The 25,689-nt window shown below is 38.9% G+C and overlaps 1 protein-coding gene across 6 annotated transcripts in view; it reads right to left on the bottom strand.

Annotated features, from left to right (window-relative positions):
* Positions 1-171: 171 nt before the first annotated feature.
* LOC133543869 (transcription factor E2-alpha-like) overlaps positions 172-25,689 on the bottom strand; it is a 71,675-nt gene continuing 46,157 nt past the window's right edge. For 4 of the 6 annotated variants that reach the window (XM_061888732.1, XM_061888738.1, XM_061888734.1 and 1 more), the window contains 13 exons: positions 18,252-18,351; positions 18,071-18,171; positions 17,867-17,960; positions 17,731-17,792; positions 17,578-17,653; positions 17,296-17,357; positions 17,019-17,216; positions 9,665-9,773; positions 9,442-9,589; positions 6,648-6,701; positions 6,122-6,381; positions 5,759-5,910; positions 172-2,269 (listed from right to left, as the gene is read on the bottom strand). In XM_061888732.1, the coding sequence (XP_061744716.1) occupies positions 5,765-5,910; positions 6,122-6,381; positions 6,648-6,701; positions 9,442-9,589; positions 9,665-9,773; positions 17,019-17,216; positions 17,296-17,357; positions 17,578-17,653; positions 17,731-17,792; positions 17,867-17,960; positions 18,071-18,171; positions 18,252-18,351 (1,410 nt within the window). In that variant the 3' untranslated portion in view covers positions 172-2,269; positions 5,759-5,764. The remainder of the gene's footprint in view (positions 2,270-5,758; positions 5,911-6,121; positions 6,382-6,647; positions 6,702-9,441; positions 9,590-9,664; positions 9,774-17,018; positions 17,217-17,295; positions 17,358-17,577; positions 17,654-17,730; positions 17,793-17,866; positions 17,961-18,070; positions 18,172-18,251; positions 18,352-25,689) is intronic. The other 2 variants (XM_061888733.1, XM_061888736.1) reach the window with 2 other exon arrangements.

Raw genomic sequence — 25,689 nt, forward strand, 5'->3', positions numbered from 1 at the left:
CACACAAAAAAAAAAATACAGAAAATGCTTCGCTAACTACTTATAAAAATCTTCCAGAGCCAAAAAGCAAGCATCGCTAGAAAGACTTGGACCCATGAAACAGCAGTTAGGACAAATATAATCCAGTCGAATAATCATAAGAAAACAAAAGCAATAAATCTAAACAAGATCTACGTAACATTTATTTATTTTTTTTGTTTTAACTAGATACAGTGAAAGAAAAAAATCTCTTTATACGATTTAAACTTTTTCCTGAAAAATTGAAAAAAGCATTTAGGAACAGGGAGGGTGGGGGAATGAACAAGTACCTCTTTTTTTAATCTCCATGATAAATGAAATGATATGGTTGACAAAAAAAAACAAAAACGGTCTTAAACAAAAAATACATAAATTCAGGCACTGGTAAGGTATCACTCTCCCGTCATGACATCGTTTAAGTCTTGAGGATGAAAAGGCCACACTGTTGATTTGTATAGGTCGTCTTCATCGTCGCTTCTTGTATATATATTTATATATATATATATATTTATATATATAAAATAAAAACAAAAACACGCAAAATGATCTACCTCCCATTTGTGATTACATGTTGGTAGGAGATATTCACAACATGACATGGGAATAACATCACAATAACACTGGTTTGTTCTCCTGGTTTTAGCAATCAACCTTGCCCCAAATTGTCTGCCTCCAATCAGACGTGGAAAGAGAAACGAAAAGTACAACGTGGACAGGAACGGGAAAATTTGACGAAATGAAGGCGATCCACATGAAGTATGGCGGCTACATTCAAAACAAACAGTTGCATAATTACTGTTCCAAAGACAAACCCAAACCATCCACTCCACATTTGTGCGCCCCAAATCATTAACGTAAAAATTCTTCCGGTTAGCTGACATCAACTTCTAAGTGGAAATAACGTCTCCCCTTTAACATTTAATCAAATCGCCTCTTTACTCCCCCGCGCCAACATGTAAATGTCAAACATCCCCTTGTAAAGTTCATCTACAATACACTCTAAACTTCAAACTAATATTGCCATTTATGTAAAAAAAAAAATCTACAATGTATAGGCTAACAAAAAATAGATATTTTATATATATTTAAATTTTGAAAAATGAAACATATCAAGAGTAATGTATGGAGTGAATTTACAAGTCAACACTTCTGTTAGAAGGTGAGGAGGAAGGCGAGGGGGGGCTAATTCAATGGGAATGCTTTGTTTTCAGAAAAGAATGCAGTGGAAAAGGACGTTTGTAAGAATTGGAGGGAAGCAAATAAACCGGAGCCCTCAAGTCTGCTGGCAGAGAAGCGCTGGTCTCTTTATGAGCAAATGGCTTCATATTTTTCGGCCTTCAACACCCAACTTGCAACCTTACACAGCTGTGCTTTGTCTTGTCAGCATACATTTTTGTAGCAAAGACCGAACACTTGGATTTTTAACAAAAAACAAAACAAAACAAAAAAAAAACGAGAACGATCAGCTTCCAGGAATTAAGAGTCCTTAATTCTTAGGTTGTCCAGCATCTCCAGTTCTCATCTTTTTAAGAAAAATGTCCACCTTTCATTTTGTGTCCCCCCAAAAACAATTGCTGATTTATAAAAAAACAAAAAACGAATTTAGGCAATTCAACTATGGGCTTGGTTACATAACATATGTAAGACTGTACCATCACACTGGGAATGACATACATTAAAAATAATTGCTCATACACATAAGCAATCCCTCCATAATTAATGTTCCTTAACATATAAAGCAATTTGCTTCAATGTCAAATAGAAAACATGTAACAATGAGGCACAAATCCTTGATTCAATTTGTGTTTTCTTCTTTTGCATTCACCAGAGCACCTCTCGGCAGTGTGTCAAAAGTCCCAATTTGTGGCAGGACAGAGAAAAAAAAATATCTCTCTCTGGTGATGAAACATATTGTGGAAATCAAAATGTCCAAAAAGGTTTTTTTGTACATGTATAAAATAAATCCGAAAAAAACAAACCCCAACAGTTCTTCACATTTGAGCTTGTCGTCTTGGTTGGGAGTGTGACAGGCTGTGTCCATTTTGGCAGTATGCATGTGTGTACATCATGAAAGTTAAATGGACACCACACAGGTATGTCCACATGTGTGTGAGTGTGTGTCTATATACATACACATATATACAGTATATGTGTATGTATATAAATGACACACACATATATCGAGTTAATGGGTGGTGGAAGAAATCTGTTAAGGCCACATCCACTGGGAGCCAAGGAAACACCAAAGCATCTGTGGGGGAAAACAAAGACAACTTTATCTCAACAACACAAACAGTGTGCTATTTGTTACAGTGGAACCTCTTAAGTCTAACACTCGATGTCGGATAAAGACAGAACATGTGATGATGACAATTGAAGCAGTTATTGTTATGTAGGAAAATGTTGTATTGGATGTTCAGTACAATATGGTTAAAGTGACAAGAAGTCAACTTTATTCAAGGGGAACTGCACTTTTTTTTTTTTTTGTCTCATTCACAATCCTTATGAGAAACAAAGAATATCTTTTTGTAGGATTCTAAAGATAAGGTTTTATATATATGCAAATCCCCTTGTCATTTTAAGCATTGCTGAAAATTATTTCCTGGGCGCATTTATTTCAGTGCACTTCTTACTTCCGTCAACAAGTGTGTGTGGCAAAAAACGTGTGTGTGTGTGTTTTAACCTAGCAGATTTCTTGAACAAATGAGGATTCACAACCTTATATTTTTTTAACCTGAATTTAGAGAGGACGAATTGTTGGTTATAAAAACTTAGAGAGCACAAAGAGGGTGAAACATTCGCGCAGATGGAGGCCAAGAGAATCAGAAGCGGTGTGATTTGACAGTGTAAATGTGGACCTTGGAGCCAAGTTATGCTGATCAAATTGAAGTACATCTGCTGTACAGTGTGGCAAACAATTTTATCGATGGAAAGGCTTTTTGTATCTGGCGAGGAGAACACTACTCAAAGAAAGGGCATCACAACGAAAGACAAATTGTTGCGCTAACAAACCCTGCACTGGTAGAAACCTTCCTCCACCAGCCCAAAGTCAACTGTAAACGTCCCCGGCCAGCTTGACCATACGGACACTATAATATTGATCATTATACATGCAGCACATAGTGCTTGTTAGTAAACTACATACACTGTTGAGGTAGCTATGTATAAACAAAACATGAAATGTGGGCTAATTCTTTATAAATACGGTTATATGAATGTTCATGCTTTTCAGTCTGTGCAGATTTGTGTTCTATCGCATTGTGTTGTGTATTACAAACTCAAAAGCTATTCAGCTGCTGACGTAGAAGTTAGGTTACAGCTAATGCCATAACAAGGTGATGTGTTACCATGCTAGAAAAACAGTTTCTTAGTGTTCGCTTTTACAATAACAATGTCGCTACAGCTTGGTTATTATACAGGTTACGGAATGTAAATTTATTCTTGCAGTCATTTAGAGGCAGAATGGATCGCTCACCTTAGCAGTATTGTTAGTCACCTAGATCGAGCCGATAATTACAATTTAGAATACAAAAAAAAACCTTAAAAAAAATTGTTCTTGTTTATCATAAGGATTGCAAAAGAAACGTGTTATTAAAAGTGGAACTGCACATTTTTGTTAAAATGTTGCCCAAGTATACATCAAAAAGTCTGAAAACATAAAAAAAAAAAGTCACTTGGCAAGCAAGCACAAGCAGCAATTTTTCCCAGGGCAAGCGAGGCTTTCAAGTGTTCTTATTCCGTGGTTAACTAATTTGGACACTTGTATGACAGTTAAGATTCTTACATGATGTCGACCTGCCTTCAGGGTCCTGAATTAACTTGTCTACGGGCTAGAAACCAAAGGGGAGTGGTATAGATTTTAACTTGCATAATTGGCCATAGAACACACAGATCCCGATAAAGAAAACCATATATAGAACTGCAGCTATCGGTAATTTGAGTAATCAAGTGGTCTATTTATTATTTTTGTTCCAAGTACTGGTGTACTTTGAGCACTGTTAAGTTAAATCAGAGCAAATAGTGTGATTCAAAAATATTTAGATATAAAAATTGTACTTTTCTTCCGATTACCCTAGTAGGTAAATTTATTCTCCCAATATGGACCAATAATTTAGTAATACAGACATTCTGTGCCTGCCAGCGAGTCCGCAATGAGGGCGGAATTTCAGCACGTAATCTCAAGCAGTCAGTATATGTCCATGCACTAAATTAGTCCGATTTCACAAATAGTTCAGATCTAAATTAGCCTCATACAAGCCATGGTAAAACCTTAATACGATCATGTTTGGTTTTTGTAAATTCGGACTAACACACCTGGATTATATAATTGGAAACCAGATCTCTCGAAGGGGTGTGTACGCCACAGGTGACCCTTCGTATCGCGCATGTGCCAGTCTCAAAGCACGGAATACAACCCGGAAGCAGATACCATTCAATAAAAACATAACTGTAATAAACAGGGGACTGTTTATTTGACTCACAAATTAAAAGAACAGAACATTTTGAAAAGGCATCAATGGTAGAAAAAAAGTAACAAAGGTAGGGAAATATGAATGAAATTAAAGATAATAAAGCAGGTATTATAAAGGCGAATAACAAAGTGTACATAAACCTCTTCACATTGCATTTATTCACGCCAACTGAATAACTTTTCGCACAACGGGCGAGATAGTCCAGAACAATAGCAACCTTCCTCTGGATATCAGTCGGGGCACAAAACGGTATTTTCCTTTGTATTTCAAACTACTTCCATCAATTCACAGAGTCTTAAGACTGAACATTCAAAAGTTTTGTTTCCGTGATTTTCGTCTAAAAATTCCTTTGAAAAAACTCTACCGTTGCCTTTCTTTGCATCTGACCCGGTACATTTTTGGTAGTAGCGTCATGTTCGTAGCCCAATTCAAGATAATTTCTCGATGCTGTCTGCTATTTAACATCAGCATAGCCATTAGAGACATGCATTTGTAATCTGTGCCAAGATCACAGCGGACATCAGTCAAAACAAGCAAGTTGTAAGGATCCGCAAAGCCTGATGTGACGTCATGGGTAAACCGGAAAAGTAATCAAATTGTCCACGCTAAAATGAAACAAGCGCCCCCCAGTGTACGGGAGGCATATGGTGTGCGACCAATAGTCGCATTAGAGAGTGCATGGACATTTGGACTCCACACGTAGGTGTTAAAATACATAAAAACTAACTATTTCCAAAATCAGACTAATTTAGTGCATGAAAACAAAGTGACAGACAGTGTTTCCCAGTTTCTGTTAAGTTAAAGTACCAATGATTGTCACACACACATTAGGTGTGGTGAAATTTGTCCTCTGCATTTGACCCATCCCCTTGATCACCCCCTGGGAAGTGAGGAGAGCAGTGGGCAGCGCCCGGGCATGGTGATTTAACCCCCAATTCCAACCCTTGATGCTGAGTGCCAAGCAGGGAGGCAATGGGTCTCATTGTTTTATAGTCTTTGGTATGACTCGGCCGGGGTTTGAACTCACAACCTACCAATCTCAGGGCGGACACTCTAACCACTAGGCCACAGAGTAGGTGTTCAAGAGCTCTGGCTCGCAGTTAGCATATCTTCCTACTGTGTGTAGTGCAGCATGTTTAGTTATTCCTTGCCCTCCAGAGATGATCAGTTTAAAAACACCTGATTTCAGGTCCAACAAAGGTTAATAGGATTGATTGCGTTGGACCTCAAAAGGTTCCACTGTAATAGTAAGATGTTTTAAAGCCTACCTGGTGTTACATATGACCAACTGGATTGTGGCCATCTCCTCCAATACTAGGGTGGCCTCCTGAGAGCTGCATGGGTGCATCACCCACCACTCCAGACACTTTCTCCTCTTCGCGACGCTTTAAACATGCCGCCTTGGGGTTCAGGTTGCGCTCTGATGACAGTTAGGGGGGAGAAGAAAAATCAATCTTAGTTCAAAAATGTTTAGGTAATTCGTAAATAAGCCAGAAAAGTAATGAATTTAACTAAAATAACAATGGGGGAAAAATTGGTCATTACTTTTTACGAAAATAAAGTGGTAATACAAACTAGTGTACAAAAAATAGTTAATAATGAGGAAGAAAGCAGCTAGGGCGGAGACCAACCTCTGACTTGTTGTTCTAGATTGAGGATGACGTTGACGGCTTGGTGCAGGATGAGAAGTTTGGTCTGAGGTTTGTCATGGCTGAGGTGCAGCTGACACATCCTCCCTAACTCCTTGAATGCCTCGTTAATGTCCCGTACCCGCAGGCGCTCGCGGGCGTTGTTAGCCACTCGCCGTTCCCGCTCCCTCTCCATCTTCACTTCGGGTGGGAGGTCTTCATCGTCCTCGTTGTCTTGGCTGGAGGGAGAAGCTGTGATGAAGCTGTGTGCGGTGGGAAAACATTGAAACAAACCACAGATAGTTACAATACAATTCTGCAAAAAACAACAGGGATTGTGCACCTAAACTTAACGAATCAACTCCACATCTTAAATAGTTCAGGGACTAAACTGGGCTTCAAATCTCATCATATAGGGTAAATGTAATCAATGTTTAAGCAGCGTCACGCTCTGTGAGCACGTGCTTTGCATAAAGTCGCCTAGGAGCCCCACAAAGCACAATAAATGTTCTCTACTTGAGAAACTTACTCATCTTTCTGGTCTGAAAGGCTAGAGAGAATCTGGAGGGTCAACGCCTCCTTTCTGAAATTGTGACATGAAGGGAAGGGGAGGGATTTCAACATCGTTAAACACCTAACAATGCCAAGCAGGGCCATCAAAGGGTCACAAGAATCAACTCAAATGTTAGATGGATTGTCATCTTCATCTACTGTATAACTTGTGTGAATGTGGAGCAGGGATGTAATGATTACTGTTATAATAATATACTGCAGTAAACTTACGGACAGTTAGCGTTTCAAATTGTAATTTTGAAACCGTGATTGATTACCCCACTTCCAAAACTTAATATACTGCTCATTTCCTGGAGAAGCAGCTAGACAGCTAATCGCTCGCTGGTTTAAAAGGGGAACTGCACTTTCTTGAGGAATTTTGCCTGTCGTTCACAAGTGTTATGAAAGACATTCCGGCGGATGGATTTTTTTCAATGCTTTCTCAATATTAAATTAACGTAAATAGAAGACTGCTTACATACGGCAATAAAATCCGATAAATAACAATTTAAAAAGCGCCAACAATACTCAATTTACATTTCGTGATTTGAATATTAACCAAGTATAAGTGATATTGTTGTTAGGACCGCTAACACAGACAAACTATTCACTTCGGTGTCTCCCTATGTTTACACCATTGAGTGGTCTGGTGCTTTCTCGCTTCCCTGCTCCCTGTAAGTTTATTGTAGATCATAAATCATGCATCCCACCCGGACATGGGACGTCTGGGTAGATAACCTGACAAGTTAGGACACTGACAGCTAATTTAGGACCTGGAACTGGCGAGGACACGACAAGTGTTTGTTCCCCCCCGCACCCCACCCAGTTTCTTCACGAGGATTATGAGATATTCTTCACTTAAATGGTATTACATGAACATCCCAGCAGTCTGCATCCTACTGACAGCAGACCTTGTACAGTAAGTTATGTTTTGTTATGTTTGTTGGCGCTCATGAGGTCTGCAATGTGCAGAAATCAGTGATGTATGCTTAAAACGATCAGAATACATAAATTATAAATCTGCCCATTACTACATTACATATATAGTTACATCATGTATATAAAAAACTAATGGAGGTGTTTGGATGTTTTTATGATGGCTCATAATGATTCCGATTCTAAATTGAACCCCCATGAGCTCCATTGTAAGCAGACTTTTGATCACATTTACTTAAATTTTAAACTACATGTCTTTCATAATGATTGTGAACAAATATCAAAATTCCAAAAAAAGCGCAGTCCACCTTTAAATTCTAACATGAAATCAAAGTGCATTAACATATTTCTCCATTAAAAAACACGTTTTGTCTATCATTAAGAAACACTCCAAAACCAAGACAAATGAAAACAGAAGATAAAAATGTTCAAACACTCAAAAGCAATAATATGGCTCCTAAGAAGCCACAACAATATTATATAGCAAGTATAGTGCGTTTATTTTTGGTGAATACACCTTGGTTAAAAGATTTCAGTGTGTGTATAAATAGTTTGAGCAAATTCAACATCCATCCATTAATTTTTTAAAGCTTGTCTCTCTTCGGGTTGCAGGGGTGCTGGAGCCTATCCCAGCTGCATCCGAGCGGATGGCGGGGTACACCTTGGACAAGTCGCCAGCTCATCGCAGGGCCAACACGGATAGACAAGACAACATTCACACAATACTGTGACAATAAAGATAACCGTGATATGAACTGTATATATTTTTACAACACTAATGTAGAGCAACAAACAGGAATGTCCCAGGAAAATAACCATTTCAATTAGGGACGTCGCAATCCACATTTTTGGCCTCCGATCGGATCTCTAGTACCAATCTGGTACTTGGACGTTATTACAGGTTATGGAACCGAAAGTTTTTTTTTTTCAGGAAACATTGAAACTAACCAAAACACAATACCTTTTTATAGAGCTTATTTTCAATTAAATTTCACATGTGCTAGTGTTGTTCTAAATCCAATGATGTATTAAATGTGTGGTATTGAATGTAACATACAAGTTCTTGAGCAGAATGACGTGGATAGTGTACAATTAAAAAAAAAACTCTACTGTTGGCTCCCATTTAAAAATGTTTTTGTCCTCATTTAAATAATATTTTTGCTCTCAAAACCCACTTGTATGCGGGGAATTGTTCCTCACGGTTGTAAACAATGACAAAAGCGACAAAAAACATTCTATCCACTTTAATATTGATCATATTCTGATACAATATTAGGTCATGGTAGTACTGATATTTGGACTGATCACCCCCACTTTACATTGAAACCGTAGCGGTTAACATGGCTTCTTGTGTTGTCCTGCTTGATGTGTAGCACGCTCGGCCATTTCTCGTCCTCTAGTCTTGCAGTGATACTCCCAGGGGGTGATCAGTGTGTGTGACAATCATTGGTACTTTAACTTAATAATGAAACCTGTAAGAAACCTAGTTTATTTGCTGCCACGGAAGCGCGGAGTAGCAACTTAAAAGCGGATCCACACTGTGAATAGCATTAAAATGACACATTCATTGCAGCTTGTCATTCTCAAATTCTATCAAGACATGCACTCTTCCTGGCACTCAAGTATTTCCTGCATGCATGTAAAAAGGAACCTGGACTTGTAATTGTGCATTCCTAATGTGAGTACAATATTTAGCGACGTGAACTCCGGTACACAGTGGTAATGATTATCTGGCTCAGGCAAGAACAGATAAAATAAAATAGGCAAAAATCATCCCAATCCCACATCAGTAATCCTAATGGAATAAAAAAGTTTGAAGAGGCGGCGAACTCTACCTTGTTCGACTGCGCGCCGCTTTGGAATCCTTCTTTTCCTCTTCAGATTTGTCTGCAATAGATGAGTTGTCGTCGTCCTCTTTGTCTTCTCTTTTGATGTCCGAGCTGCTGGAAGAGTGTGAGGAGCGCGTCATGCCGCTCGATAGACCTGTGGATGGACATGTGCGTCTGATGCCCCGCTCATGTAACGTCAATGTGTGAGAAGAGGTGAGATCTAACTTACTGGTGAAGCCTTCAGGCGGGCCGGCGGATGGCGTGGACCCGGACGCGTGATGACCGTGCAGAAGTGTACTGCTGGGAGGGAGGCCAGAGGGCTCTTCATGTTTCCCACCCTATTCATGAAAGTGGAGAAAAAAATACATGTGTTTTCAGACCCATTTTGACGTACAGTGCGCATTTCTACATTAAAACTGTTCCAGACACTTTAAAAAAATATTTCACGTTGACAATATTGGTTAAGAGACACCGCAACAAACAGAATAGTGAGTACTTTTTGGCATTTGGCTGTCAGCTATCGTAACCCACCTAATTTTATCCAAGAAGAAAGTGAGGGTAGCAATGAGTGAGTAGTAAGAAATAGTGACATGTTTGCCCGACTATTCATATAGTAATAATAGCTTGGCATGTTTGGTAGCCCGATGATCAGATACTCAGAGCACCGTCTGGTACCACATATATTTTCTTTTGCCAATTGAAAAGCGCCATATAAAAAAACAGCCACATTCAGCGGTAGCCTGTGCGTAATTAAGTGGACCCCCACTTGACCTAATCATTAGGCCTCGGCCAATATTCGATAACTAAATTAACAGACAAATTTAAATCCAAGTCGGTAAGTTTTTCAACAGCATTTACGCTTTTTGATGCATTTGGCAGCTTTTCGTGTTGTACCGTAGCAGAATGAAAAGAAGGGAGTGAATTAATTTGTCCTCATTAAGTGTCTTTGACTCTGTGCAGCGACGCAAGCATAACTGTACAACTACAAACCTCATTTACACGAGTTGGGAAATTGTGTTAGATGTAAATATAAACAGAATACAATGATTTGCAAATCCTTTTCAACCCATATTCAGATGAATGCACTACAAAGACGAGATATTTGATGTTCAAACTAATAAACTTTATTTATTTTTTGGCAAATAATAATTATTAACTTAGAATTTCATGGCTGCAACATGTGCCAAAGAAGTTAGGAAAGGGCATGTTCACCACTGTGTTACATCACCTTTTCTTTTAACAACACTCAAACGTTTGGGAACTGAGGAAACTAATTGTTGAAGCTTTGAAAGTGGAATTCTTTACCATTCTTGTTTTATGTAGAGCTTCAGTCGTTCAACAGTCCGAGGTCTTCGCTGTCGTATTTTACGCTTCATAATGCGCCACACATTTTCGATGGGAGACAGGTCTGGACTGCAGGCGGGCCAGGAAAGTACCGACACTCTTTTTTTACAAAGCCATGCTGTTGTAACATGTGCTGAATGTGGCTTGGCATTGTCTTGCTGAAATAAGCAGGGGCGTCAATGAAAAAGACGGCGCTTACATGGCAGTATATGTTGTTCCAAAACCTGTATGTACCTTTTAGCATTAATGGTGCCTTCAAAGAAATGCGTAAGTTACCCATACCTTGGGCACTAATGCACCCCCATACCATCACAGATGCTGACTTTTGAACTTTGCATCGATTACAGTCTGGATGGTTCACTTCCCCTTTGGTCCGGATGACACAATGTTGAATATTTCCAAAAACAATTTGAAATGTGGACTTGTCAGACCACAGAACACTTCACCACTTTGCATCAGTCCATCTTAGATGATCTCGGGCTCAGAGAAGCCGGCGGCATTTCTGGATATTGTTGATAAATGGTTTTCGCTTTGCATAGTAGAGCTTTAACTTGCACTTACAGATGTAGCGACAAACTGTATTTAGTGACAGTGGTTTTCTGAAGTGTTCCTGAGCCCATGTGGTGATATCCTTTAGAGATTGATGTCGGTTTTTGATACAGTGCCGTCTGAGGGATCGACGGTCACGGTCATTCAATGTTGGTTTACAGACATGCCGCTTACGTGGAGTGATTTCTCCAGATTCTCTGAGCCTTTTTAATGATATTATGGACTGCAGATGATGAAATCCCTAAATTTCTTGCAATTGCACTTTGAGAAAAGTTGTTCTTAAACTGTTTGACTATTTGCTTACGCAGTTGTGGACAAAGGGGTGTACCTCGCCCCATCCTTTCTTGTAAAAGACTGAGCATTTTTTGGGAAGCTGTTTTTATACCCAATCATGGCATCCACCTGTTCCCAATTAGCCTGCACACCTGTGGGAAGTTCCAAATAAGTGTTTGATGAGCATTCCTCGACTTTATTAGTATTTATTTCCACCTTACCCAACTTCTTTGTTACGTGTTGCTGGCATCAAATTCTAAAGTTAATGATCATTTGCAAAAAAAAAAAAAGTTTATCAATTTGAACATCAAATATGTTGTCTTTGTAGCATATTCAAATGAATATGGGTTGAAAATGATTTGCAAATCATTGTATTCTGTTTATGTTTAAATCTAACACAATTTCGCAACTCATATGGAAACGGGGTTCGTAGTTAGCTTATAGTAGCCAACTTGGACAAAATGATCACAAAACCAAAGCCACCGCACCAATGTGGGAATATTTCAGTTTAAACCTCTGGAACAAGATGAGCCTATCAACACTTGGTTAGGGTTAGTTAGGGCCAGTTCGCCAAATATGCAAACACCTCGTGTTTGGTGAAAAAGCCAGGTCAGTGTAAACAAAACAGTGCAAAATGGTGTGCGCTCACAGCGAGTGTGGTTAAATACTTCACCAAAGACCTGCTGCCATTTAATACAGTAATAAAACAAGCATTTTTTTAAAAGTGCTGAAATGTTCTCATGTCATGTGGATGTTCCTCACCCGGAATTTTCCAAATTTAATTTAGTTTTTCTCATTACCAGTTAATGTTTGTTTGAACTGTAGTGTTTGTATTGTTACTTTACACTTTTGTTTAAGGTCTGAACTTGATTTTCAGTTAAGTCATGTACAACTCGACCTCTGACTACATGTCCAATATTAAAGTGCAACTTTGTCTATAGTTTATTTAGCTATTTAATGTATTGTTATGGTTGTGTAACCCTATCCCCTCAATATATTTTATTGCTTTTGGTTTTAATTTTCATTCAAATGCAACATTTTTCCAACAGACAAAGTATAATTTATTATTGTTTGTTTTATTAAATTTGGGGTTTTGAATGTTTTCATTCCATTTACAATGTTAAAATACAAGTTTATTTAATTTGAAGGGATATATGTGCATTATTATTATTATGTAGTATCATTACAATAATTTTGAATGTGGTCTCATAAAAGTAATAGTAATAATACTGTTTATCAGCAATAATTTATAGCTCAATCTATCAAGCAAAATTTGTTATCGGCCCATGTCTACTAATCATATACATTTGATCGCTTTTGTGTGAATCGTGTACCGTGGCGCACCTTCAATAAATGGCCTATTTTAAAACATTGTTCATATATAAGGCGCACTGCATTATAAGTCGCATTGAATAGATGCTACAGTAGAGGGCGGGGTTATGTTATGTATCCTTTAGATGGAGCTGCGCTAAAGGGAATGTCAACAAAACAGTCAGGTCAGTCAAACTTTATTAATAGATTACAAACCAGCGTTCTGACTCTGTTCACTCCCAAAATTAATAAACAGCTGTGTTATTATTTTCCCTGATTCAATAAACACGTAAAAAACAGTCTGATACTGTTACGGTAAATCAAACGTTAGTGCACTCACAATATAGTAACACTCGAAATAGTGCAAAGCAATAATATATATCAATAACTCAACGTTGCTCAAACGATAATGTCACACAACACAACAAACAAAATAAACATGTAAAGCTCACTTTATTAAGTTATTCCTCATCCACGAATCCCTCAAATTCTTCTTCTTCAGTGTTCGAATCAAACAGTTGGGCGAATGCGGCATCCAACATGCCCGGCTCCATCTCGTTGAAGTAGTCATTAAACGAGTCAGTGTCGCTGCTGTAAATGTTAAATTCTCTCGCTGCTGCTCTATTCCCGTGTTCTACTGTGTGACTGATCGCCTTGAGTTTAAACTCTGGGTCGTAAGCGTGTCTCTTAATATGAGCCATTTTGGGGTCTTACATAAACACACAGAAACGGCATGCTTCCCGCAGTCATATATCCCAGCATGCACCGCGCGCTTCTTTTAGGAGTGAAAAGGAAGTTGGCGGCTGCTTACCGTAGTTGCGAGACCTCCATCCATCCATCCATCCATTTACTACCGCTTATTGTGGCTCAATATTGGTCCATATATTAGGCGCACCGGATTATAAGGCGCACTGTCAGCTTTTAAGAAAATTTTAGGTTTTTTGGTGCGCCTTATAGTGCGGAAAATACGGTATATAAAATTACCAAAATACATGAATATGGCTTTATTCAGAGACAAGATTGTACTCATATGAATGCAATTATAGTTCCCCATTTCATACGCACGCCCAGATGCAGGGGTTGCATGAATGCAAACTGGGAGCACGTCTTGCAAGTTTTTGCACTCAATGGAAAAGTGTCTACAGACGCTGTTAAGCATGATAGCTAATAGTCAGTCCTGCATCAGTCCAGTGAAAGTCCAGGCTTCCACACTTATCACCGTTTAATAACATCCCTACAGTCTTTAAACTCACGCCAAAAACTCCACAGAAGCTAAACCACGTTAAACAAAGCGACTGGGTGCAGCAGCTTGAGAAAAGCTGTATTTTTTTATTTTTGAAATGGTAGCCAATAAGGCAATGGAGCTGTGTGCATATAACCAATGGGTCCTGGTGTGGGTGGAAGCCGTTTCGAGATTAAATATATCGCCAACAATATCCCTCAATTAATTGTGGTAGCCAAAATCGTGATCGAAGTTAAATTATTTATTTGTGGAGCCCTAGCAGGTATTACACAATGGACAAGGATGTCTTTCCCATATTTTTTTCAAGCCGATACTAAGAACCAATAGGAGGTTGCCATTTGTGATATCTTTATTACTTGGGAAAATGGGTCATTTTAAGTGCTGCCAATCAATCTATACCCAGGTGCATGCCAATATATATATATTTTTTATACGTATATTCCACTGCAGCTAACCGAAACCTGGAAGTAAGAAACTCGAAGATGGCTTTAACAAATTATACCTGTACATTTGTCCCAACCAATTATGACATCACTACTATGGTAGGGCTAACACAAGGGTCGGCAACCCAAAATCTTCAAAGAGTTATATTGGACCAAAAATACAAAAACAATACGTCTGGAGGAGCAAAAAATTAAAAGCCTTATATAAGTCTTCTAATTAAGGCAACACATGTTCAAATTAAATATTTATACTACACGTTTTTGCAACATAACAAAACATTACTAAAACGGAGGCTTGTGAGAGGGTGAGGTTACTCCTGGAAATTACTGGCTTAGAATGGCCAAATGTATAGATGTGTGTGTCCAAGTTAAGGGAATGGATTTATTGTAATCTTTGCAAGGTCGGTAACGTTTGCTGTGGCCTATAACAACATGACACACAAATAACTATCAGAAATGCAGCCAACATTACATACACATAATGTCTCATGAGCCTGGAAATATAGACTAAATACATAGGACATAAGTAAAGGAAATTAACTGTCTCAAATATACCTACAAACGAGGCATAATGATGCAATATGTACATACAGCTAGCCTGGATAGCATGTTAGCATCTGTTAGCTTGCAGTCATGCACTGACCAACTATGCCTCCACACAAGTCAATAAAATCAACAAAAGCTCTCCTTTGTGCATTAATGCACAGTATAAGAAGTTTTGTGGACAAAACGAAGACAAAGAAGAGTGGCATGAAACATGTTTTCTGTGGCAGTGTTGAGAAAGTTGTACATGTAAAACTATGGTCTCTTCTAGGTCAGCCAAAATTAGGACAAAACGGCGCTTGCCAAATACTCATCAGTTAAGCATATTTAAGTTAAATAGTGGAATTTCGAACAATTCAGAAGGTTTGTGTCATGTTTGTCCTACAAAAAAAACTTTTTTTTCCCTTTTTCATAAATTTTTGAAAAAACCCCAGGGAGCCACTCTGGCGGCAATAAATGCAGCTCTAGAGCCGCGGGTTGCCAACCCCCGGCCTAAAATCACATGTCTATAAATTAGTAATGAAGATTACATCCTTTATTCCAGTGTCCCCCCCGTACCGGTCCGGGACGCATTTTTGACGGGGACACAGAGAAACGTTAAATAATTTATAAAGAACCGCATTTTAATCAGAACTTTCGCTTGACCCAGTAGACACACCAATAACAAAAATCCTGAGGAGGAGGTTCCTATTTGGTATATCTTTATTGCATGGGTCAATGAACATTAATAAACATAAAATGTAAATGTGCCCGATTGTAGCCAGAGGCTAAATTTCCATCTGCAGTCCCTGACGGGCTGATAGTATATACTATATACAAAGGCTATTCAACAACATAATGAAGAGGGCCGCAGTTTGAAGAATTAAATCAGTTATCTGATGCAAATTTTTAAATATGTTATTGGATTTATCAGTGTGACGTTATAGTTCCTAATATCAGATGGATAGTTATGGGACCACTATCATATGTAGTATATACACAGTGCAGTATGTGTGGTGTATACGCAACTGACTCTTCACAAGCAATAACCAACAGTTGTGGAGCCATCAACACAGAAGTCTAAGTAGTCCAAATAGTAGAAGTCTAAAATGCTTGCAGTTTTAAATCTGTCCGCCAGATGGCAGAAGGTAAACATATTTGTCTCTACTTTATTCTTCCACAACCCTTTTGAAACACACAAAAATATGTTTTACTTTATTTTGAATTATTTAAATAAGTCATATAATAAATACTACAATATTGTTGTTAAGCAACGCACAAATCACCAATTACTAGGGTTGTCAAAATTATAATTTATTTTTTTTAATCGCGGTTCTTATTTGTAATAATTCTTAAATCGATTTTTATTTTTAATCCGTCCAATCCAGTCACTAAGGCAAATTGTATTGTTGATGTAGATGCCCATATCTGCTGTACAGATTTACTTTACAAAAGCGAAGTGATGGATATGTCTTTTGTAGCGTTATTTTTGTTTAACTTTATTATACGTATGGGTAGAATTTTATTAAGCAAAAATAGTTTTCTTTTAAAAAACACAGAAATGTATCAGAGCTGTTTATCTATTTCATGGAGAAATGCAGTTAATCATAAAACTGGCAACCAATGTTATTAAAAAAGTCTGGATTTTTTAATTGAGAATCATTTTGAATCAAGAATAGATTCTAAATCAAATAGTTACTTCCAAGAATCGAATTGTGTGGTGCCCCAAGATTCACAGCCCTACCATTTACACAATATAGCAGAGCAACAGCATCCTTAAAGAAAGAATTTTCACAATCGATATGTATGTGATAAGCTATGACAGCAAGTATGGATTTTCCTTTCTCTGTGTTATACAACACATAGCTCCAATGGAAAAACAGTGGTACGTAGCTCACCATAACAGGATGTCTGTTGCTGAGAGCAAGACTCGCGTTAGGGAAAGCTGGAGAGAGGACTCCAAGGCCCCCGTTGTGGACCGCGGACAGCAGGCTGTGCATGTCGGAGTGGGCACCGTCTAAGCCGGGGCCTTGGCCAACAGCGTGGTTCCGCAGCACATGGATCGCCTCCTCCAAACGGTCCTCCATTTTACTCTGCTGGAGAAACATTGTTATTTTCATGGAAAATTCAATAAACCAAGCACAACAATATTGCTGTTTAGGTGTTGGAGCATACCAGTGCATGAGGTTGCCCTTCAAAACTGGGTGTGGTTGGTCTTTGCCACTGGGACTGAGCTCCTGCAGAAAAAAAATATTAGGATAGTGGTAAATGTGTTTACTTTTCATGTGACACCTGAGGGAGTTGCAGGGGCATTTCTGTGATAACGTTTTAACATGCATTTAAGGTTACAAGGTTTAAATCCATGTGTGTCCAAAACAAGGTAAACATCTAAAGTATAAATTCACACAGTATGTGCTGGCTTAAATTATATGAATGTACAGGGCAGCTGTACTTCACCTGTAATACCCTGAGGAGACCCTGGAGTTGACGGAGCTGAAGAGAAGTTATTACTATTGTGGTCCGATGGATAAATCTGAAAAAAATCAATGACAATATTTGTTTAAATAAAGCTGGAGAAGTACAGTGAGTCGCGGTAAAACAGCAACTCACCGACGCAAGAGCCTTGCCGATTTCGTCTCCAGAACTGCTGGCTGTGGTGGCCCTGTTACCTGCTGAGAAATTAATACAGAAAGTCTCACTTATGGAGGCTTTAAACAAAAATAATAAATATTAAGGCAAGTCTTACTCATGATGGCCTCTCCATTAATGGCGGGCGTGTGGTTGTAGGTGGTGGGGGCGGCGTGGAAGCCGTTGACTTCGCTGCCATGCAGTGGATAGTTCTGTGGAGACAGACAGTGCATGTCAACATGGCCAAGAAGGAAAACATGTTTTAAAGAGGACAGATAAGTGTTAGAAGATGAGCATGATCCTCCAAGTGTAACCAACCCACCATTCTGTCTTGAGGGTTCAGTGATGAGAATGAGCCTGGTGGTCCGATGTGAGGAGAGTTACCCAGCATGGCTGAGTAGCCAGAAGATGACCAGGGGTCGTCTGCACAAGCAAATGAAGATTAAGCTTCATACATACATATACAGCACAAATATGCAAATTCATCAAAAGTAAACTATTGCCTTGCATGTAGAAAGAGCCTGGATATACAGCGCCAGGCTTACCGCCAGGATAGCCGCCATTGTCCCTGGCATATTCATCACTGGATGTAGATGCATACACCTAAACAAGCATACAAACATTGAGTAACAGGCTCTTATTATTTCATGTCTCCACAAGAACAATATACACACACACACACACACACACAAGTATATACATATATATTATTCCCCTTGTGTTTAAAAATGGTTTCATCCTGTGGCCACATGATGGCGAGAGGGAGTCTAAAGACGCCAGCTCCTCCCGCTTGTGGAAGAGGCACAGTGGCCATGGCACGCTGGGCATGGCGAAGGCTCAGATCCCTGTGCACAGCGAGCATTTCCTCTTGCTCCCAGGACCCCAGTGACATCATGAAGGCTGGCCAGCAGCCCCTCCCCAGTAACAAACACACACACACACACACACACACACTGTACCGTGCATACAGTGAGCCAAGGCACAGACCCATACACATGCCTGCCATTCTCTTTAAAGGGTTGAGTTCCGGAGTGGAATAGAAACTGGCAACCATGATGACAACTACAATTCCATACACATTCTTTATATGGCTTACAAAACTACATGCAGCTCTCCAATTCTTCGTACACATGAGGAGCTCCAGTTTCTGAGACCATCCGCTACCTCTCAGTCCGCCTCTGTTGCACATTGCAGACAACAGGAAAAAGAAGAATGGGGCTACGCTGCAAAGAATGTGAATCCAGAGATGAGATTTTTTTTCTGTAATTTGATTTAACAGGGAGAAGTGGAAAGGGAATGGAGAGATGCACTTCTAATTACAGAGCCATCTGCCTGTTCCTGGACCACATCCAACTCCACAGGCAGCTGGGCTGAGGAGAAGAAGCAGGGGAGGTGGGGTGGAGGGAGGGAGGGCGGGTGAGCGATGGGGGCTGGGATGCAGTCGGGGAGAGAGAGAGAGAGAGAGAGAGAGAGAGAGAGAGAGACTGTGGTGAAAGGGCGAGAGGGACGATTTAGGGGAAAAAAATAAGGACCTTGATGATTTATGAAATGGGTAGATAGATAAGGGTGTTGAGTGAGGAAGAGGGGGCAGTAGAAGGCAATCTAAATGACTTAAAGCTTGATATGGTCAGGGGAGTGTGAAAGAAATGAGGGGATTTAACATGATCGTTGTTAATTCGAGGGAAAACATGACTGGCGATGGCTTCATTTAACAATGGGCTTTGAATTGTTCTTTCATGAGGAACAATGTCGCACGAATCCTGTTGCTCTAGATGGGAACGGAACAACACAATGACTGGCGCTGCGGCGTAATTCTATTCTCAAAAAGAAAAGGGGATTTCTCAGGTAAAATCCTCAAATAATAAGGGTTTAATGCAATTTAGGTTATGAACGCGCAAAGGCCTCGATGCCACGGCAGAAGTGGATGCCGCTTAACTTAAAACTACGCTCAAAGTACTTCAATTGACCACGCTGAATGTTGTGGTTAGTTTTATGGTCCACAAGGGAATAGAGAAGTTCCTGCAACTTCCTTGGTTGACAAAAGGTGCATTTGCAGTATGCATCAACAGGAAACATCAGGAAGCTTCTTGGAATCATGAATGGCTTTGTCCACCGATTTGTTACATCCAAATAAATAAATAAAATCTACTCAAAGGGGTGTCCACACAAGACAGGAAGAGAGGAAGTGTGGGACCACAGGATCATCATCATCGGCAGTCATTAATCTGGGCTCAGACAAGGGGGCTCAGAGGCCTCGCAAAAGCACCGTGCCTCACAACTGGGTCACTCACAGGGGGAAAGCCCACCCAGACCATCATGTGGTGAGGCGTAGTCGCAGGGGCCGGCAGAGATGGGGGAGGGGATTCTCACACTCACATACAAACATTTCATCGTTTGCACTGAGGCCATGCGGCCATCCTTCACACTGTAGGAGAATGACTGAGGTTCAGACAGTGTGAAGAAGAAGGGGGGTTTCTTCATGTTCACACTTGCAGGAAAAGTGTGTACATACGGTGGTCTCAGCAGCTACTTCAAACCGCCAGCACCCACAGGTGGAAGACTTGGGAGGGTCAAAACCTTAGCAAACACGAAACCAAAAGCAAATAAGGTTTGGATCCAAATTTAGACTTCTATAGTCCAGCCGATCCACAGTCTCTTAATCAATAGGATAGGTTGTACCTTTTGCAAAAACTGTACAAAATCTGTACCGGTTTACACTACATTTAAGCTCATGCCACATTATGCATACATGGCTATGCAATTTATGAATTAGTCAACCATAAAATGTTTGTAGCACTGACAAAACATCACATATACGCAAATTCTTGTGTCACCTTAGAACAAGTAAATAGGGTATTTGACACAGCAATCATCATTAGGGCTAAAGTAATTTGAAAAATAATGTAATTGTGATTATTTTCTGATATGTGATCATATTTTTTAAGGTCATCTTCTCAAGTATTCCAAACCGGCAATAAATCAATCTGTATTATAATAATCAATATCAATGTAGACCTTGGTGACAAATCAATTGTATCGATAAAAATAAGTTTTTTTGTTGCAGATGATTGAAAATAATTTTGTGCCAGTTAGGGCTGTACGGTATACCGGTACTAGTATAGTACCTCGATACTAATGAATCATATTCGGTACTATACCACCACCCCTCACCCCCGTCACATCGTGTCATTGCTGGTTTACGAGCAGACAAGCATGTTTGGTAGCAAACAATCATGAATACTTACAATGTGTGTAGACAGAAAAGGGAGAACGGATGCATTTTGGCTTGAAAAACTAACATAAAAGGTGAAATTATAACACTGATACACCCTCAGGAAGAGGTGCTTTAAGACATGGCTCGCTAGCTAGCGGTGAACGTCCATACGCAGTCTGCAGTGTTTTAGTTACTTCTAAATCACTAATCCTAGTCTCCATGGCAACAAATAAAGTAAATTTCTTCCAAATATTATCCCTGCAGGACGAGGAATAGCTAAACATGCTTCACAACACACCGTAGCTCACCGGCGTCAAAATGTAAAAACGGCATTGGTGGATCTACACCAAACGTCCATCGAAATGATACCAAGTACAGGCACGTATCTAGTCGATATTACTTTGATTACGTCGAAAATTTTTGGCATCACAATATCTTTCTTTTTTTTCACATTTATATTATGTTTATAAACTCAGGAAATATGTCCCTGGACACATGAGGACTCTGAATATGACCAATGTATGATCCTGTAACTACTTGGTATCGGACTGATATCCAAATTTGTGGAATCATCCAAAACTAATGTAAAACATCCAAACAACAGAAGAATAAATTATTACATTTGAACAGAAGTGTAGATAGAACATATTAAAAGAGAAAGCAAGCAGATATTAACAGTAAATGAAGTAGATTAATAATTCATTTTCTATCACTCGTCCTTAATTTCGACAAAATAATAGAATGGAAAATGACACAATATGTTACTACATATGGCAATGGACTAAATTAGGAGCCTATGTTTGTTTACTTACTAATAAATGACAAGTTGTGTTGTATGTTCACTATTTTATTTAAGGACAAACTTGCAATAAGAAATATGTTTAATGCACCATAAGATTTTTTTTGAAAATAAAGACAATAATGCAACTTTTTTTGGTCCCCTTTATTTAGAAAAGTCCCGAAAAGTATTGAAACATTTTTGGTGCCGGTACCAAAATATTGGTATCGGACAACACTAGCGCAATACTAGACAATACTTTTTGCCTTTGAGAGCTTCAGTAACTTTGTCATCCCCCGTCATTTCCTTTGCAGCGATTCACACACAGCATCAAAATAAGCTACTGCTACCACGAACGAGAGCGACAAGTTTGTTCCAAAGAAAAGAAAAGTGTCGGCAGTGCCTTGGAGTCACGGCAACAAAAATGGAACAGGTAAACAGCACGGTGCAAAAATTGTTAAAGCCAGCAGTAAAACAAACTTATTCCAGCATCTGAAAAACAGGCCATCAAGCCAAGTAGTGGAAATGCAAGTATTTACGAGGCAAACAGGACAACAAACAAACAAACAAACAAACTCCCGCTCAAGTGTAGCTTACTGTGATAAAACCCATCCATCCATCCATTTTCTACCGCTTATTCCCTTTTAGGGGTTGCGGGGGGCACTGGCGCCTATCTCAGCTACAATCGGGCGGAAGGCGGGGTACACCCTGGACAAGTCGCCACCTCATCGCAAGGCCAACACAGATAGACAGACAACATTCACACTCACATTCACACACTAGGGCCAATTTAGTGTTGCTAATCAACCTATCCCCAGGTGCATGTTTTTGGAGGTGGGAGGAAGCCGGAGTACCCGGAGGGAACCCACGCATTCACGGGGAGAACATGCAAATCCACACAGTTATAAAACCATTTACCAAAACAATTTATGATTAGAAAGGAGCATGATGGCATATGACTACCAAAGCTAAAGATTTGGTGCTCATACTTTGGAAAATCCTGTTTGTTTACTCTCAAAGTTGTAGTTAATTATTCATCTGCATACGATGTTAGATATATATATATATATATTCTTTTTAAAAACCTATTCTATTCAAGACAGAAGATGAAAGTTTGCACTTTATTGATCTCAATGTTAGTTTATTCATTTGCATGCATTGTGGAATGCTACATTTTTGTTTACAAAACCATAAGCTCCTAATTCAGTTTTTGAAATGTATTCTAAACAAAGTGCAATTTATTTTTGTTCTAAGTCTTTAAAAAAAAGGTTTACTTTGCTAAGAGTAAAATGCAGTATGTGTTCATGCCATGTATTCTGTAAGTTGTGGCATTGTTTGGGCCAGTCCCAATACACCCCCTCGCCCTACTTTTTAGCCCAATCCTTGAATTGTGCACGTTCCCGTTGGGGTAATGGTGTCCCAGTTACTCTTTGCATATAGAGGTAGTGGGCATAACGAGGGGTAGGGGGTATGAATCTTGCCCTTCAGAGTGAGGGATTTCAGATGCTGAATATCTTAAGGGACATAAACTATTCCCCAATTTCTATGCAAGTTATACAGTATATTAGGTTAGAACGTTAGCCAGCTAGCGACACAAATGTTAGACTAAAATACAGACAAAAAGCTTGCAAATATAAAAACTAAACGTTTACATAACTTAAAAAAACCTCACAAGGAACAGTTGTCAATTGCGGCTTCTTCTCCGTGTTCTATTTTGTTTATTCATCAAGCAAAGCATGATTAATGATATAAAAAAAATAAATAAAAAAAATCCAAACCGTTAGCTCCATTGCTGCTGGGTTTGTTGTTGCCGTTGTTGTGACTACTGATAAATTGCAGTGTGGCGGTTGTTGAGCCGAGACATGTCAACGCGCAAATAGAGTGCATACAAGCAGAAACATAATGGAAAAAAACAGCAATTCTGCTGGTTAAAAAAAAGAGGGTACATGAAGCACAATATGGAAGTATTTTGGCTTCAAAACTAACGATAAAAGTGACGCTTTAAACACAGAAGCACCACGCTGCAAGCGCTGCTTTAAAACATACCTCACAAAAAGTTGGCAAGACAGTATTACCACCTTTTCTTCCAATTTAGGTAAATATTTACATAAGCATTCAGATCTGCAAAAGGAGTTTTAAGTGTGACAGGTAATGCAGTTAACTACACAGCTGGTTGGCTTGTTGCTAATTATCAGTGGAGTCAAACCCGCCCACATAAGGTAAACTAATGCAAGTGAATTGACTGAATTTCATACCAAATTCCCACTATTTCATTCATCTTTAAAAATGTATGCTTTACCGGCTACATGTCTTATCTGTGTACTTTTAGCCACAATATTAACTTTAGTATTTACTAAATATTGTATATTCTTTTAGCACAAATCAAAATTGGCAACCATAAATCATGAAGCATTTAATATAATGTCACTCAATGTTTTTAATCTATTCTAAATCATAGCAGGCTATATGAAATATGTAAAATTGTTCTTTGAATGCAAGAATAAAAGCCCACTGCATTTAATGTACTTTAATATTTGCTTTAATCTTCTAAAATTGTTCTTTGAATGCAATAAGAAATGTATGATTAATGTACAGTTACATTTTCTGTTAAAATAAAGCCAGTGATTAAATTATCCGTGGTCCCCTTGATTTTGAAAAGTATCAATGCACATTTTGGTACCAGTATCAACATATCAAGAAACCCCCTAGTAGCATGTATGTATGACGACGAATACCATAGTTGCTTACATGCCTGGACGTGTACACTATGCAGTGACGTAGCAAGTGGTGTCCCAATTCCGAGGACAGATTACAAAGCTCTACCCTTTGTTGCTTTATTTCCACGGGGTAGTGGTAGTGGGTGAGGGCTAGTAATAGTGAGTGAGGGCTTGTGATAGTGAGTGAGGAGGAGCATTGGGATAGGGCTTCTGTCTCCTTTTAAAATACTACTGTTTAGGGATGTGACAGTATCAAAATCTCACTATGATATTATCACAGTAAGGCCACAGTACGATATTATTGTAGGTATACAGTATGTGAAAACGTACTATATTATTGTGGTATATGCCAAAAATAAAAATAAAATAGACAAACGTGCCAGTGTGTAAAATGAAGTGGCAGGAATGTTAAGGATGAATTATAAGCACACAATGCTCAAACGTTCTAATCATATTTATTAAGACAAATGTGTATTTTTAATTGCAAAGAATAGTATAGGAACATCCATGATTCCAAGCAAAAAAAAAAAAACTTAGTTAAATGTCTAAAGGGGAACTGCACTATTTTTTGGAATTGTGCCTATCGTATACAATCATGAGAGAAAAGAAAACGTGTTTTGGGGAAGATTTTAAAGATGATAAAAAATGCTTGGAAGATGCGGCTAATAGGAGTCATTAGAAGTGGGGTAAATTGATTTTTAGAAGCATCGCAAATCGGACACGAACAATTATAGAATCAATCAGTAAACGTCAATCAATCAATCTATTTTGTGTAAATAAAGTAATGCAAAGAGTTCTATAATTTGGCTGACTGCAACGAACCACCTCACAGAGAGATCCGACCAGAGTTCCTTTTTTAATGGCCACTTTTTGTCCAGTTTTACACACATTTTCATTGATTTAATAAATGTGGGAACTGTTTCTCATTCCAAATTTTTTTTTTTAAGTTGCAAGTGACAAATGGAGGTAAAACTGCATAAATATACATAAATTAAATATGCCTTAATAATTATTTTTACTCAAATCGTAGCTCCAGAATTGTAATCCTAATCAAAACGTGAGGTGCCCCATGATTGCCACCTGTAGGATTCACCGTTGCAGCCTTCAAAGCCCTCAAACAACTTCAGAATCCTCCATTATCGTTTAGTATAAACACTGCAAATCTATATGTAATGTACTAACAGACACGTTCATAACAATATATAATATGTACAATAAATATCTTGTTTTGA

Source organism: Nerophis ophidion, linkage group LG26, assembly GCF_033978795.1.
Source record: "Nerophis ophidion isolate RoL-2023_Sa linkage group LG26, RoL_Noph_v1.0, whole genome shotgun sequence".
Taxonomy (NCBI): Eukaryota; Metazoa; Chordata; class Actinopteri; order Syngnathiformes; family Syngnathidae; genus Nerophis; species Nerophis ophidion.